Genomic DNA, 15,578 nt, shown 5'->3' on the forward strand with positions numbered 1-15,578 from the left:
AGTTACTATGTCCATGATACTATGGTTTTAAACTTCAGTTACTATGTCCATGATACTACGGTTTTAAACTTCAGTTACTATGTCCATGATACTACGGTTTTAAACTTCAGCTACTATGTCCATGACACTATGGTTTTAAACTTCAGTTACTATGTCCATGACACTACGGTTTTAAACTTAAGTTACTATGTCCATGACACTACGGTTTTAAGTAGCAGTAGGTTAACCAGAGCCCGCGAGTAGGATAGCTTTGGTCAGATGACAGATGAAGGACCTGTCCTTGTCATGGAGATGCTGAGCAGACTTTTCTGAAGTGACTCTATAGGACCCATGCACCACACACAAACACACACACACACGTCTATGACTTAATAATGATGAGCTCACCAACCACATGGCTGTAGTAACACACTCTACAGAATGCTATGGGCTCTTAATATCATAATGTACAACAGGTAGAGGCAGTACCTTGGTGCTGTGGCGTTGTTTCTTGTTGATGGCTGGGGAGGCAGGCTGGCCGGGGCTGGGGACGGCACTAGAGCTGGCCGATGCATTGCCTGAGTGTAACAGAGCTGAGCGGTCCAGGGCAGAAAGGACCCCTACTGGCCCCCCCACACCCAGCCCCATCCCAGGGGCCTGTTGTTGGGACACCTTCTGCAGCTCTGCAGCCAGTTGCTTAGGATCCACTCCTGGAGAGCGCTGCCTGTCACCTGCACACACACACATTCATGTGTCATTATGACTCAGTGGTCATGATTACTATGTAGGATACCCTCAACCATACTAATGACATACCAGGCTTCAGCTGGGCGTGGATCTCCAGGGCCTGGGGGTGATCAGCGTCAGACAGCATGTTCAGATCACTGAGAGACAGGAAGGTCAAAGGTCAAATTTGGTTTTTGATATAAATTAAGTTGGGATGAGAGAGACATGATAAATTTGAGAGGAGATGGATGAGAGGAGAGAGGGATGGAAGGAGAGAGAGGAATGAGAGGAGAGAGGGTTGGAAGGAGAGAGAGGGATGGAAGGAGAGAGGGATGGAAGGAGACAGATGGATAGAAGGAGAGAGAGGGATGAGAGGAGAGAGGGATGGAAGGAAGGAGAGAGAGGGATGGAAGAAGAGAGAGGGATGAGAGGAGAGAGGGATGGAAGGAGAGAGAGGGATGGAAGGAGAGAGAGGGATGGAAGGAGAGAGAGGGATGAGAGGAGAGAGGGATGAGAGGAGAGAGAGGGATAAGAGGAGAGAGGGATGGAAGGAGAGAGAGGGATGAGAGGAGAGAGGGATGAGAGGTGAGATGGATAGAAGGAGAGAGAGAGATGGAAGGAGAGAGATGGATGAGAGGAGAGAGGGATGGAGGAGAGAGAGGGATGAGAGGAGAGAGGGATGGAAGGAGAGAGAGGGATGAGAGGAGAGAGGGATGAGAGGAGAGAGGGATGGAAGGAGAGAGAGGGATGAGAGGAGAGAGGGATGAGAGGAGAGAGGGATGAGAGGAGAGAGGGATGAGAGGTGAGAGAGGGATGGAAGGAGAGAGAGGGATGAGAGGAGAGAGGGATGAGAGGAGAGAGAGGGATGAGAGCAGAGAGAGGGATGGAAGGAGAGAGAGAGATGGAAGGAGAGAGATGGATGAGAGGAGAGAGGGATGAGAGGAGAGAGAGGGATGAGAGCAGAGAGAGGGATGGAAGGAGAGAGAGGGATGAGAGGAGAGAGGGATGAGAGCAGAGAGAGGGATGGAAGGAGAGAGAGGGATGAGAGGAGAGAGGGATGAGAGGAGAGAGAGGGATGAGAGCAGAGAGAGGGATGGAAGGAGAGAGAGAGATGGAAGGAGAGAGATGGATGAGAGGAGAGAGGGATGAGAGAGAGAGAGGGATGAGAGCAGAGAGAGGGATGGAAGAGAGAGAGGGATGAGAGGAGAGAGGGATGAGAGCAGAGAGAGGGATGGAAGGAGAGAGAGGGATGAGAGGAGAGAGGGATAAGAGGAGAGAGGGGTGAGAGGAGAGTGGGATGAGAGGAGAGAGAGGGACGAGAGGAGAGAGGGATGAGAGGAGAGAGTGATGAGAGGAGAGAGAGGGACGAGGGGAGAGAGAGGGATGAGAGGAGAGAGGGATGAGAGGAGAGAGAGGGATGAGAGGACAGAGGGATGAGAGGAGAGAGAGGGATGAGAGGAGAGAGGGATGAGAGGAGAGAGAGGGATGAGAGTAGAGAGAGGGATGAGAGGAGAGAGAGGGATGAGAGGAGAGAGAGGGATGAGAGGAGAGAGAGATGAGAGGAGAGAGAGGGATGAGAGGAGAGAGAGGGATGAGAGGAGAGAGAGGGACGAGAGGAGAGAGGGATGAGGAGAGAGAGGGATGAGAGGAGAGAGGGGGATGAGAGGAGAGAGGGATGAGAGGAGAGAGAGGGATGAGAGGAGAGAGGGATGAGAGGAGAGAGAGGGATGAGAGGAGAGAGGGACGAGAGGAGAGAGGGATGAAAGGAGAGAGAGGGATGAGAGGAGAGAGGGATGAGAGGAGAGAGAGGGATGAGAGGAGAGAGAGGGATGAGAGGAGAGAGGGATGCGAGGAGAGAGGGATGAGAGGGACGAGAGGAGAGAGGGATGAGAGGAGAGAGGGATGAGAGGAGAGAGAGGGATGAGAGGAGAGAGAGGGATGAGAGGAGAGAGAGGGATGAGAGGAGAGAGGGATGAGAGGAGAGTGAGGGATGAGAGGAGAGAGGGATGAGAGGAGAGAGAGGGATGAGGAGAGAGGGCGCTGTTTGACTCACAGTCTGACACAGAGCTCCGCCTCTGCACACGGCTGACTCATAATGCACTGCACCTCCTCGTAGGTCTTCCCCATCAGAGGAACCCCGTTCCACTCCAACACCTGCATTCCTACAGAGAGAGACCATATTTGAGACACATCTTTCCCTCAGATTACACAGACCCACAAAGAATTTGCAAACAAATCCAATTTTGATAAACTCCCATATATATTGGGTGAAATACCATAGTGTGCAATCACAGCAGCAAGATGTGTGACCTGTTGTCACAAGAAAATGGCAACCAGTGAAGAACAAACACAAAGAACAAACAACCCATATTGGTAGTTTAACTATTTGCAAATCGTTATAACACTGTACATAGCCATAACTTGACATTTGAAATGTCTCTATGCCTTTGAAACTTTTGTAAGTGTAATGTTTACTGTTCATTTTTGATTGTTTATTTCACTTTTGTTTATTATCTATTTCACTTGCTTTGGCAATGTAAACACACAGCTCTGGAAAAATGTAGAGAACACTGCGAAATAATCTGATTCTCTGGTTTTACTATTTATAGGTATGTGTTGGGGTAAAATGAACATTTTTGTTTTATTCTATAAACTACTGACAATATTTCTCCCAAATTCCCCCAAAATGTTGTCATTTAGAGCATTTATTTGCAGAAAATGACAACTGGCCAAAATAACAAAAATGATGCAGTATTTTTTGTTATTTTGACTAATGTCATTTTCTGCAAATAAATGCTCTAAATGCTTCTAAATGAGATCAATTCTCCATAATGCAGTCAGGGCATGAGACTAGCTCAGACTACGAACACCTGGCCTGGTTCTCAGTGCATCTCAGAACACAACACAACCCAACCAAGCTTCCAAGCGTAACTCTTTCTCAAGGGTAGGCTCTAAATCTTCGAAATATACCACTGCCTTTTCTGTTCATGACTAGAGCGTCTTTCTTTCAGGTTCTCGTTCACACAGCTGACAAGGCTCAGAGAACACGCCAGAGAAAGTCAAGTAAGGTAGGATAGAAATAGAGAGGGAGAAAATGCACAGCAAACTCAAACCCATGGCAGCCTCGGCGCTGTGGCTGCACTTACACAAACGAAACCTCGTCTTCACATGAGACTTTTGCTTACGAAGCAACTCGCCAGCTGCTGTGACGACAAAGGATTGAATTAACATCTCTCTCTCTCTGTAGATTAGATAGTCAAGGCCACAGAAACATTTAGAACATGCTACCGCTCTCTCCCTCCCATTTCCCCACTCCTCATCTCTTCTCCCTCATTTTTTCTTATTTCTATCTTTCTCTGCTCTCTGCCTCTCGTCTCTCTCTCTCTCTCTCTCTCTCTCTCTCTCTCTCTCTCTCTCTCTCTCTTCTCTCTCTCATCCTCTCTCTCTCTCTCTCTCTCTCATCCTCTATCTATCTCATTCTCTCTATCTCTCTCATTCTCTCTCACTCTCTCTCTCTCTCTCTTTCTCTCTCTTTCTCTCTCTCTCTCTCTCTCTCTCTCTCTCTCTCTCTCTCTCTCTCTCATTCTATATCTCTCTCTCGCTCTCTGTCTCTCTCTCATCCTCTATCTCTCTCAATCTCTCTCTCTCATCCTCTGTCTCTCTCATTCTCTCTCTCTCTATCTCGCTCATTCTCTCTCTCTCTCTCATCCTCTATCTCTCTCATTCTATCTCTATATCTCTCATTCTCTCTCTCTCACTCTCTCATTCTCTCTCTCTCTCTATCTCGCTCATTCTCTCTCTCTCTCATCCTCTATCTCTCTCTTTCTATCTCTATATCTCTCATTTTCTCTCTCTCTCTCTCTCTCTCTCTCTCTCTCTCTCTGTACCTGAGGGCACAAGTGTTCAGTTCCATCCTCTTTCACTAAAAGTCAAAACATAGCATTTGCATAATGGCAATTTAGTCCACTGAAGAAAGTCAGATAAAACCTCAACATTAGAGCAAAACAACACTATGTTACTATGGTTGCTTCCATTCCTAGGAGGGTTACTGTGTAATAGATGTTAGAAAAACAGAAACAACCAAACATTCTGTTATAATTCAAATACACTGGAACAATTACTCTGTCTACATAATTATCTCCACAATCTGTATGATGCTAGATACAATTACAAACTGAAGGGGATTGTAGGGAGATGGGATATGCAGAGAGAGACAATTGTGTGTGTCTGTGTGTGTGTTTGTCCTTCAAACTCCTCCTTCCTCTCTCAGCAAAGGCTGTCACATGTCTCTAGCGTCACCGCCAGGGTGTGACGTCACCACGTCTGAACTGAGTGTGACAAAGAGAGGGAGTAGATACCTCACATACCTAACTGCAGTGGATTATGCTATTGAACCATAAAGAACAAGGCTTTCCCTCTGGTTCAACACAGGGGGTCTGGATGCTCAAACATGTACCACGTCAGTGTAAATCCCCCAAATATATCAGTGGGAGAGATCTACTGTCACATTGTTCAGGATGTCTGGTAGTTAGAGTGCTGTGTTCTGAAGTTTCTTCTACGTTCTTATCTTCAGCCTGTAGCCTGTACTAATCTGTGCTTCAGACAGAAGAGTTTTACAGAAATATGACTGACGGAAGCAGAAAGATGGAGAGGGGGGCTAAATACAGTTTCTAATGTGACAGTGTGTGTGCGTGTGTGTGTGACTGTGTGTGTGCTAAATACAGTTTCTAATGTGACACTGTGTGTGCGTGTGTGTGTGCTAAATACAGTTTCTAATGTGACAGTGTGTGTGCGTGTGTGTGTGACTGTGTGTGTGTGTGTGCTAAATACAGTTTCTAATGTGACAGTGTGTGTGTGACTGTGTGTGTGTGTGTGTGTGTGTGTGTGACTGTGTGTGTGCGTGTGTGTGTGTGTGTGTGTGTGTGTGTGTGTGTGTGTGTGTGTGTGTGTGTGTGTGTGTGTGACTGTGTGTGTGTGTGTGTGACTGTGTGTGTGTGTGCTAAATACAGCATAATGACTAATCCTGTGCAGGCATCTTAAAGGGGCAGAGTGAGTTGACAGAGCTTTTTTTGTGGCTATCTGACATCTCAGAGAATAACACATGACAGGTGCAAATGGCCGCTCACACGCAGGCGAACACACAAGCTCTCTCTCTCTCTCTCTCTGGCGCTCAGATAGCCTGGCAAAGATATTCATAGTAAGATGACACTGGCCTGGTATTATTAATATAATAATAGATTCCTGCTTAAACCATTAGTTTATCGGCTCTCCTCCAGAACATTTGTGAAATGATCAATATACCTCATCCAGCTGAACTAGTACAAATTGAAATGCTACAAGATGAACTTAGGAGTTATGATATACCACGATAAGAATGTTAGATTTTTCCAAATGTCACTTACCTTTTTTTTCTGCACAGATTAACATACTCACTTTATATTTGTAAATACAGTATATTATTACAATGCATAATACCTCTTCTATTACTTGTTATTTTTATTTGACTCTTATTATTGTATTATATTTGAGGGAGCTAGCACGCAAGCATTTCTCTGCACCTCTTCTACCTGATGTAAACTGTGTTTTCATCGGCTATAACCCACAGTACTTTCTCAACTTTAAATCAGAGTGTGTCCCTGTATGACCAGAGAAGATGACTCATCTCTTGTTCTCTCCTCCTTCTCTTGCTCTACTTACACCTTACACACACATGTGCACATACACTTACCCTCCACCACTTTCCCTGTCTGTTCAGCCACTCCCCCGAGCGTAACCTTGGCAATGTAAGCTCCTATCTCACCACGACTCCCAGGAATCTCTTTCCCTCCCACCACACGAATCCCCAGGCCATTCCCTGCAGGGAACACACACACACACCAATGAAACAGGTCTGAAATGTCATGTAAGAATTCCAGAGTTTGAGATCCTATTATTCCATTTGAATAGCCATAGATCTGTACATTATAGAATGTTTACTGTACGTGTGGGTGCTCTACCTGAAACACTGCTGTCCTTGGGGTCTCTCTGTACTTTGATCCGGGTGTGAGGATACACATAGGGAATCAACTTCATCTGTGGGAGGGACAGGGACATCAGAACAGTCAAGATCCAGTACATTGATTACAACAACGACAACAAAAATACTGCAGCACTCCAATACAACTCAGCTAAAGACAGTCACTACCAATGTACATTCAATTATGAGAAAATGTAGGATATTTAAGAAATAAGGTACATGTGGTATATGGCCAATATACCATGGCTAAGGGCTGTTCTTAAGCACGACACAAAGCAACACCCGTGGATCATTCCAGAAATGGATTGCCTTATTGCTATTATAAACTGGTTACCAATGTCATTAGAACAGTAAAAAAAAAATGTTTTTGTCATACCCGTGGTACAGGCTGATATACCACGGCTTTCAGCCTATCTGCATTGAGTCTCAAACCAGACAGTTTATAATGTATTTTATTAAATGTAGTCAACTAGACGTATCCAGCTCCTCTAACCTGTCTCCTGTCCAGAGCTTGTCCGTTTACCCGATGTTGTCTCTCTGCAGGCTTGTCAAACCAGTCAGTGTCCTCCCTCCTCAGGTGGTATGCTACACAGGGACAGAGACATGGGGAGGGGGAGACGGGTGGAGAAATGCGGACAGGGACAGAGACATGAGGAGGGGGAGACGGGTGGAGAAATGCGGACAGGGACAGAAACATGGGGAGGGGGAGACGGGTGGAGAAATGCGGACAGGGACAGAGACATGGGGAGGGGGAGACGGGTGGAGAAATGCGGACAGGGACAGAAACATGGGGAGGGGGAGACGGGTGGAGAAATGCGGACAGGGACACAGACATGGGGAGGGGGAGACGGGTGGAGAAATGCGGACAGGGACAGAGACATGGGGAGGGGGAGACGGGTGGGGAAATGCGGACAGGGACAGAGACATGGGGAGGGGGAGATGGGTGGAGAAATGCGGACAGGGACACAGACATGGGGAGGGGGAGACGGGTGGAGAAATGCGGACAGGGACACAGACAGAGAGGGGATAGTCCATGGTCAAACCCTTTACAAGCAGGATAGATGCCCAACTCCAAATCAACTGCTAGCCTCTAGCCCCTGACCCTATATTACGCACTTTATATAGATCTGAAGGTATTAGCAATATTGTAATATCTCTAAGTCACTCTCTGCTAGGCTTGGCAGAGTCTATGTGAATTATCAGATCTACACAAGTGCTTTGGGGCGGGAACTAGGTGGCTATGTGGAATTGGCATGAGTAGCACCCCCTTAAAATAATTTATAAACACATCCTTCGCTCCATGTCTACTGCTTCTAGGTGATCAGTGATCTGAGCTAGCTGGAGAGGTGAAGGCAGAGTGGTGAAAACCCTGCTCTGTCCCATCCCCAGTTGTATTAGATTAGTGACCCCTTCAGAGACTGATGGGGATGGATTTATTTCAATTAGTTATGGCATGCAGAGGGACCCTTGTGTGTGTGTGTGTGTTGTTTGCGCGTGTGTATGTGCACATGTGTGCTGATAAACAGGTCATGCCAAGAGATAGTGAAACATCTCCACAATGGGTCAGGGCCACAGTAGAGACACGCTGAAGGTGGACGGAGGAGAGTGTCTTCCACAGTCACAGTACAGTAGTACAGTACAGTAGTACAGTAGTACAGTACAGTAGTAGTAGGAGTTCCCTTTGCCCTGAGACAATGAGCTGGGACATTGATAGCTGGTGTTGTTATCAGGGTGATCTAACATCATGATCATTGTTGCATCTATCATCGTGTGAGAGACCCTCGACAACTACTGATGCGGTATTCAGATATGTCATTGTTGTGGTAATGTGTAGCTTTTAAATGTGGAGCTGTATCTGAGCCACCTTTCAATGGTGCATGAACATGAATTCCAGAAATGGGTTTGATATATGTACAGAACCATTTAAATGTGGATCATTCCAGAAATGGATTGGGGAACCACTACCGTATATGATATGTTTACAGTACATTAACATCAAGACATGGGTCATTCCATGATGAGGTTGATATGTGTAAAGTACCATCCAAAAATGGGTCATTCCAGAAATGAGTCTAAAATGTTTGTGTAAGTGATACCATCAGCATCAGGTCATTGAGCACCATGGGGTGTGGGGTGTTGTGGGGTGGAAGCAGACATTGTCTAAGCTACATGGGGTTGGGATGTGGTCTGGATTAGACCGTTCACACTGCAGCTCTCACCTTCTATGTTCCAGTTGGGGCCTCCGGCTGGGGTGTAAAGTTATATGTTTTAGAAACGGCTACAACACAATGTCTTGAATCTCAGACTAATTCAGTGGACTATGTCTCCATCCACTTACACTGTATATCACATGCACTGAACTACATATAGTGGAGCACATGCTTTGAAAGCAAATAAATACATCTTATAACATTATAGTCCATCAGGGAGTTTACATTTCTGATTGGAAGTGCATGAAAGATGTATGTTATAATACAGCAATTGTAGAATAATTGTAAAATGATCTACCTACAAATACACGGGTATTTACTCAAATATATCAAATGCATAGCATTGACTTACTGTAAAGTCACATGGATACTAAAGCATTCTAAACATCAAAAGGTAGACTCAACTATATGACATCACAGTGCGGCGACTTATTTTGTCTTGCCAATTCGCGCCCTTCCTTGAGGCATGGCTGGGTACGGCTGGGTGTGATGATGTCATATTGTGGAGTGTCCCTTTAACATGGTGCTGCTGTATTAGTGGAGGGCAGGCAGCAGGGCCAGTGGGGAGGAACTAAACTAGAATACTCTACCGTGTCTGATACTCTCATGAAAGATTCTGGGATCATCTCTGTTCAGTGTCAGCATGGAGTCATTTAGGGCTGGAACCAAGGCAGATAGACACTCTTATTGATGTAGGGTCAGAAAGAGAGCCTTCTGCTGCTCATCAACTACTAATTCACCTGTCATTGGGGTCAGTTCTATAGTAAATGTAAAACTGTATAACATGCTATTCAAATGAAAATGCTTTGTCAAATGAATCAACTTGCATATATGGTTATTAATGTGTGTGTGTCCGTGTGTTTCTGCTTGTCTTTTCCAAAATATATGTTCAAATACGTAAAGAGAAATGGTGTGCATTCTGAAACTAAATATCAGTAACTACACTATGCTGGGCCAATAGAAACATAGGGGCATGTTGAGGAGTGAGGTTCTGGTTAGTAAACATAGATGTGAGAAGGACAGCTGAAGAGATGGGGAGAGAACACATTAATATGCTACCAATCAGAAGAGAGCATGCACATTACAGTCGCTTGGAAACATTCAAAGCAACCAACATCATGCAAAAGACGATGTCAAGCTTTATTGAAATGGAAACTCAAACACATTTTATCTCACAGCAACATGCATGAATACAAAATGGAAAATACCCAAGATGTGCAGGGATGAATATGCTATAAATAACTGTGTAGTGTGACTACAATAACATACACTGAATGTACAACACCTTCCTAATACTGAGTTGCACCCCCACCCCCTTTTGCCCTCAGAATAGCCTCAATTCATTGGGGCAAGGAGTCAACAAGGTGTGGAAAGCATTCCACAGGGATGCTGGCCCATGTTGACTCCATTGCTTTCCACAGCTGTGTCAAGTTGGCTGGATGTCCTTTGGTTGGTGGACCATGCTTGATAAACACGGGAAACTGTTGAGTGTGAAAAACCCAGCAGCATTGCAGTTCTTGACAGACTCAAACCGGTGAGCCTGGCACCTACTACCATACTCTGTTCAAAGGCCCTTAAATATTTTGTCTTACACATTCACCCTCTGAATGGCACATATACACAATCCATGTCTCAGTTGTCTCAAGGCTTGAAATGCTCACCGCTCCTTATTTAACCTGTCTCCTCCCTTTCATCTACACTGATTGAAGTGGACTTAACAAGTGACATCAATACGGGATCATAGTTTTCACCTGGATTCACATGGTCAGTCTGTGTCAGGGAAAGAGCAGGTGTTCTTAATGTTTTGTTTACTCAGTGTACAGTATATCAGTCTACTATAAACATGGATCCAAATCTAAAACTCAAATCCACAAACAAATAATCTACAAAATCCTTAGGGGGAAAAATGACATTGCATTGCAATATAAATGTGAGCATAAGCTCTGTGTTATTACTGCTGTAATAGTATGTGTGTATTTCTGGTAAAGAGACAAAGTGAGTGAGTCAGGTACAATATAAATGGCTGACTGCATTGTCTGAACAATTACAGTAACTAGACCCAGACCCACACATAGTGATTCAGCATTATGCCTTTAAAATGGCTGCTGACAGCAGGCCAAGCTCCACAACAGCTGAAAAGTAAATATAAGTATGTCTAAAGGCCTGACCTACTTTCTACAAAAACCAGACACCATTTTCTGTCTGGAGAAGAAAAGGAAAGGAGAGGAGAGAGGAGGAGTGGTGTACTGTAGACAACAGGGCCTGTAGTCCCAGGGTGTTTCTCTCTGTCATCCTATCATGAATCCAACAGCTTGTATAGACTATAGATAGCACCCAGATTGTTGCCAGCTACTGTTGCATATTCATTAGTCTCCCACCCATTTAAATAGGTTAACACCTATTTAGTCCACAGAGGCACAGACGCACAGAGGCACTTAAAGTGTATTTACGATCACATATAATACATTATTGTTACTTTTACTGTTCTGTATGCTTAAATGAAGCCCTGTATCCATCCCATAATACATTCGGTCAGTGATGAAACCAGGAAGCCAACATATAAAAGAAGAGAACAGAACTGGAGGATGCTAATAACAACACAGACACACTGTCTCATACATAACATCAACCGTATTATGTATCGGCGAAGAAGACAGACAAAAGAAGACAAAATAACAAATAGTGTTGCATGCAGAGATCAAACAAGACAGAAACATAAACCAGAATAAAACAAAGACAACATGATGATAAAAGATGTGAAATAATAAGTGATGAGGACAACAGAGACGGAGTCAAAGCCTTCTAAGGCAGACATACAAACAGTCAGGAGCATTGCGACATGTCCAGAGACTCAGGGTGCTGTGAAAGCCTCAGGAGCCATTTACCTTCGCTGTCAGACATCGCTCCCCCCAGATCATCCATGATGAAGGCTATGTCTCTGTCGTAGACCCCACTATGTCCATGTGTAACCCTGGACTCCTCCCTCATGTGCTGCTGGACCTCCGGCAGGGAATGGCTGGAGCCAAACTGGTCTCTGGAGTCAGCTGAGATAGGTGGTAGAGGACCAGCTGAGGCTCTGGCCATGCCCATTGGCTCTCCCACCGGGCTCAGAGGGCTCTCCTCTTCTGAGTTCTGGGCCACGATGGGGATTCGCCCGATGGGCAGGCTGGTGGGCTTGGTCCTGGCCAGTCCAGAGCCGAACGCTGCATCCAGGGCTTCTCCCTCGCTCCTCAGCCTGAGAGAAGAGCTAGACAAGTCCCGTTTGATGGAAAGATCCAGGCCATACACAGAAGTGGGGCGGGAATTGGGTCGTGAGGAAGGGCGAGAGCTCGTGCCGCTGGGGTAGGTGGTGTCATCCTGTAGGGTGGACCTCATGGTGGGTCCTCCCAGGCTAAGGGACTGGCTCAGAGAGCCAGCCAGATTAGTTCCCAGAGAGGAGCCCAGGTACTTCTGCTGCTCAGAGAGGTTCTTCTTCAGGCCAAAGTTGATCTCATCCTGAAGCAGTCTGGCTCGTGTGGACAGGTTGGTGACAGAGGAGACTCCAGAACCCAGGAAGCTGCTGTAGTCTGGCTCCAGGTCTCTGCTCTCCTGGATGGGGGAGAATTTTGTTATCTTGGGGTCCATCAGGGTTGCCTTCTTCTGGTTCTTGATCTGTTTCTGGTAGAGCACGGCGGCAGGAAGCTGCTTGGCAGCTTGTTTCTCCAAGGTCAGTCGGCTGATGCTGTACTTCTCAGCCTTAGGGAAGTGTCTGTAGCTGGGGTCAGTGGGGAGGTACTGAGGCATGCCCAGGCCTGAGAGGTGCTCCAGACCCTCCGTCCCTCGTCTAAATTCCTGCTTTATCTGTTGCTTCAGGAGCTTCAGCTCATAGGGCTCTTCCATAGAGTCCTCATCTCCTTTACCGTAGCTGTGCAGACGCGAGTTACCCAGGAACGCAGCGACCTAAACAAAGAATAGAAAACCATCATCATATTGCATAGAATTTTAAGCAATTTTCAGCAAAACCTGCACAAGACACACTGAGACAGAGTATATACAGTGGGGCAAAAAAGTATTTAGTCAGCCACCAATTGTGCAAGTTCTCCCACTTAAAAAGATGAGAGAGGCCTGTAATTTTCATCATAGGTACACTTCAACTATGACAGACAAAATGAGAAAAAAAATCCAGAAAATCACATTGTAGGATTTTTTATGAATTTATTTGCAAATTATGGTGGAAAAAAAGTATTTGGTCACCTACAAACAAGCAAGATTTCTGGCTCTCACAGACCTGTAACTTCTTCTTTAAGAGGCTCCTCTGTCCTCCACTCGTTACCTGTATTAATGGCACCTGTTTGAACTTGTTATCAGTATAAAAGACACCTGTCCACAACCTCAAACAGTTACACTGTCACACCCTGACCATAGTTTGCTTTGTATGTTTCTATGTTTTGGTTGGTCAGGGTGTGAGCTGAGTGGGCATTCTATGTTACATTGTCACGCCCTGGTCTAGGTATTTTTGTGTTTTTCTTCATGTATTGGGTCAGGCCAGGGTGTGGCATGGAGTTTTTCTATTGTGGTGTGTTTTGTCTGGGGGTTTTGGTGTGTATGTTAGTGGGATTGTAGCTTAGTAGGGTGTTCTAGGAAAGTCTATGGCTGTCTGGAGTGGTTCTCAATCAGAGGCAGGTGGTTATCGTTGTCTCTGATTGGGAACCATATTTAGGCAGCCATATTCTTTGGTTGTATTGTGGGTGATTGTCCTTAGTGTCTTGATGGCCTTATTCTGTGGTAGTTTGCACCAGTTTAGGCTGTTTCGGTTTTCATTACGTTTATTGTTTTGTTGAGTTTGTATTTTGATTCGTGTTACGTTGTTTTATTAAACATGGATCGAAATCTACACGCTGCAGTTTGGTCCGACTCTCCTTCACCAATAGAAAACCGTTACATACATGTCTAGTTTGTCTAGTTCTATGTTTGGCCTGATATGGTTCTCAATCAGAGGCAGGTGTTCGTCATTGTCTCTGATTGGGAACCATATTTAGGTAGCCTGTTTGGTGTTGGGTTTTGTGGGTGATTGTCCTTGTTACTGTCTCTGTGTTACTTTGCACCAGTATTAGGCTGTTTCGGTTTTCGTGTTACGTTTATTGTTTTTGTATTTGATTCGTGTTTACTTTGTTTCATTAAACATGGTTCGCAATAGCCACGCCGCATTTTGGTCTGACTCTCTTTCACCTAAGGAAAACCATTACAGAATCACCCACCACAACAGGACCAAGCGGCGTGGTAACGGGCAACAGCGGCGCAAAGAGGAATGGACATGGGATGATGTATTGGACGGCAAGGGTTGCTACACATGGGAGGAGATCCTGGCGGGAAAGGATCGCCTTCCATGCGAACAGGTGGAGGCAGCAAGGAGAGCAGAGGCAGCTGGAGAGAGGAGCCGGCGATATGAGGGAACACGGCTGGCAAGGAAGCCCGAGAGTCAGCCCCAAAAATGTATTGGGGGAAGGCTCACAGGAAGTGTGGTGAAGTCAGGTAGGAGACCTGCGCCAACTTCCTGTGCTTACCGGGGGGCTGGAGAGACCGGGCAGGCACCGTGTTATGCTGTGAAGCGCACGGTGTCCCCAGTGTGGGTGCATAGCCCGGTGCGGTACATTCCAGCTCCGCGTATCGGCCGGGCTAGAGTGGGCATCGAGCCAAGTGCCATGAAGCCGGCTCTACGCATCTGGTCTCCAGTGCGTCTCCTTGGGCCGGCTTACATGGCACCAGCCTTGCGCACGGTATCCCCGGTTCGCCTGCATAGCCCAGTGCGGGCTATTCCACCTCGCCGCACTGGCAGGGCGACCGGGACCATTCAACCGGGTAAGGTTGGGCAGGCTCGGTGCTCAAGAGCTCCAGTGCGCCTGCACGGTCCGGTCTATCCGTCACCACCTCTACGCACCAGCCCTCCGGTGGCAGCCCCCCGCACCAGGCTGTCTCCGGCTCATCCTTACAGAGGCTCCCGCCTCTCCAGCGCTGCCAGAGCCTTCCTCCTCTCCAGCGCAGCCAGAGTCTCCCGCCTGTTCAGCGCTACCAGAGCTCCCGCCCCTCAGTCCAGAGGTGCCAGAGCTACTCAGTCCAGCGCTGCCAGAGCCTTCCTCTCCAGCGTTGCCGGAGCTTCCCGTCTGCCCGGCGCCATCTGAGTTTCCCGCCTGTCCGGCGCTGCTGCCGGAGTTTCCCGCCTGTCCGGCGCTGCTGCCGGAGTTTCCCGCCTGTCCGGCGCTGCTGCCGGAGTCTCCCGCCTGTCCGGCGCTGCTGCCGGAGTCTCCCGCCTGTCCGGCGCTGCTGCCGGAGTCTCCCGCCTGTCCGGCGCTGCTGCCGGAGTCTCCCGCCTGTCCGGCGCTGCTGCCGGAGTCTCCCGCCTGTCCGGCGCTGCTGCCGGAGTCTGAGGCGCCAGAGCCCCTCAGCCCAGAGGCGCCAGAGCCCCTCAGCCCAGAGGCGCCAGAGCCCCTCAGCCCAGAGGCGCCAGAGCTTCCGTCCCTCTGTCCTGAGCAGCTGCCCCTCTGTCCCGAGCAGCTGCCCCTCTGTCCCGAGCTGCCCCTCAGTCCAGTGTCATTTAATAGGGTCTCCGTGGCTAGGAGGCCACGGAGGCGGACAAGGTGGGGGACTAAGACTACGGTGAAGTGGGGGCC

The 15,578-nt window shown here is 47.3% G+C and overlaps 1 protein-coding gene across 1 annotated transcript in view; it reads right to left on the reverse strand.

Moving 5' to 3' along the window:
* The window catches only part of LOC115119048 (protein piccolo-like), a 161,727-nt gene that overhangs the window by 35,227 nt on the left and 110,922 nt on the right, over window positions 1-15,578 (reverse strand). The window contains exons 26-34 of the mRNA XM_065022150.1: window positions 11,817-12,870; window positions 9,522-9,590; window positions 8,941-8,967; window positions 7,215-7,306; window positions 6,702-6,777; window positions 6,434-6,559; window positions 2,759-2,867; window positions 796-863; window positions 469-710 (exon numbers count right to left, since the gene is read on the reverse strand). Of these exons, the coding sequence (XP_064878222.1) occupies window positions 469-710; window positions 796-863; window positions 2,759-2,867; window positions 6,434-6,559; window positions 6,702-6,777; window positions 7,215-7,306; window positions 8,941-8,967; window positions 9,522-9,590; window positions 11,817-12,870 (1,863 nt within the window). The remainder of the gene's footprint in view (window positions 1-468; window positions 711-795; window positions 864-2,758; window positions 2,868-6,433; window positions 6,560-6,701; window positions 6,778-7,214; window positions 7,307-8,940; window positions 8,968-9,521; window positions 9,591-11,816; window positions 12,871-15,578) is intronic.

Source organism: Oncorhynchus nerka, linkage group LG9a (assembly GCF_034236695.1).
Source record: "Oncorhynchus nerka isolate Pitt River linkage group LG9a, Oner_Uvic_2.0, whole genome shotgun sequence".
NCBI classification, from domain to species: domain Eukaryota; kingdom Metazoa; phylum Chordata; class Actinopteri; order Salmoniformes; family Salmonidae; genus Oncorhynchus; species Oncorhynchus nerka.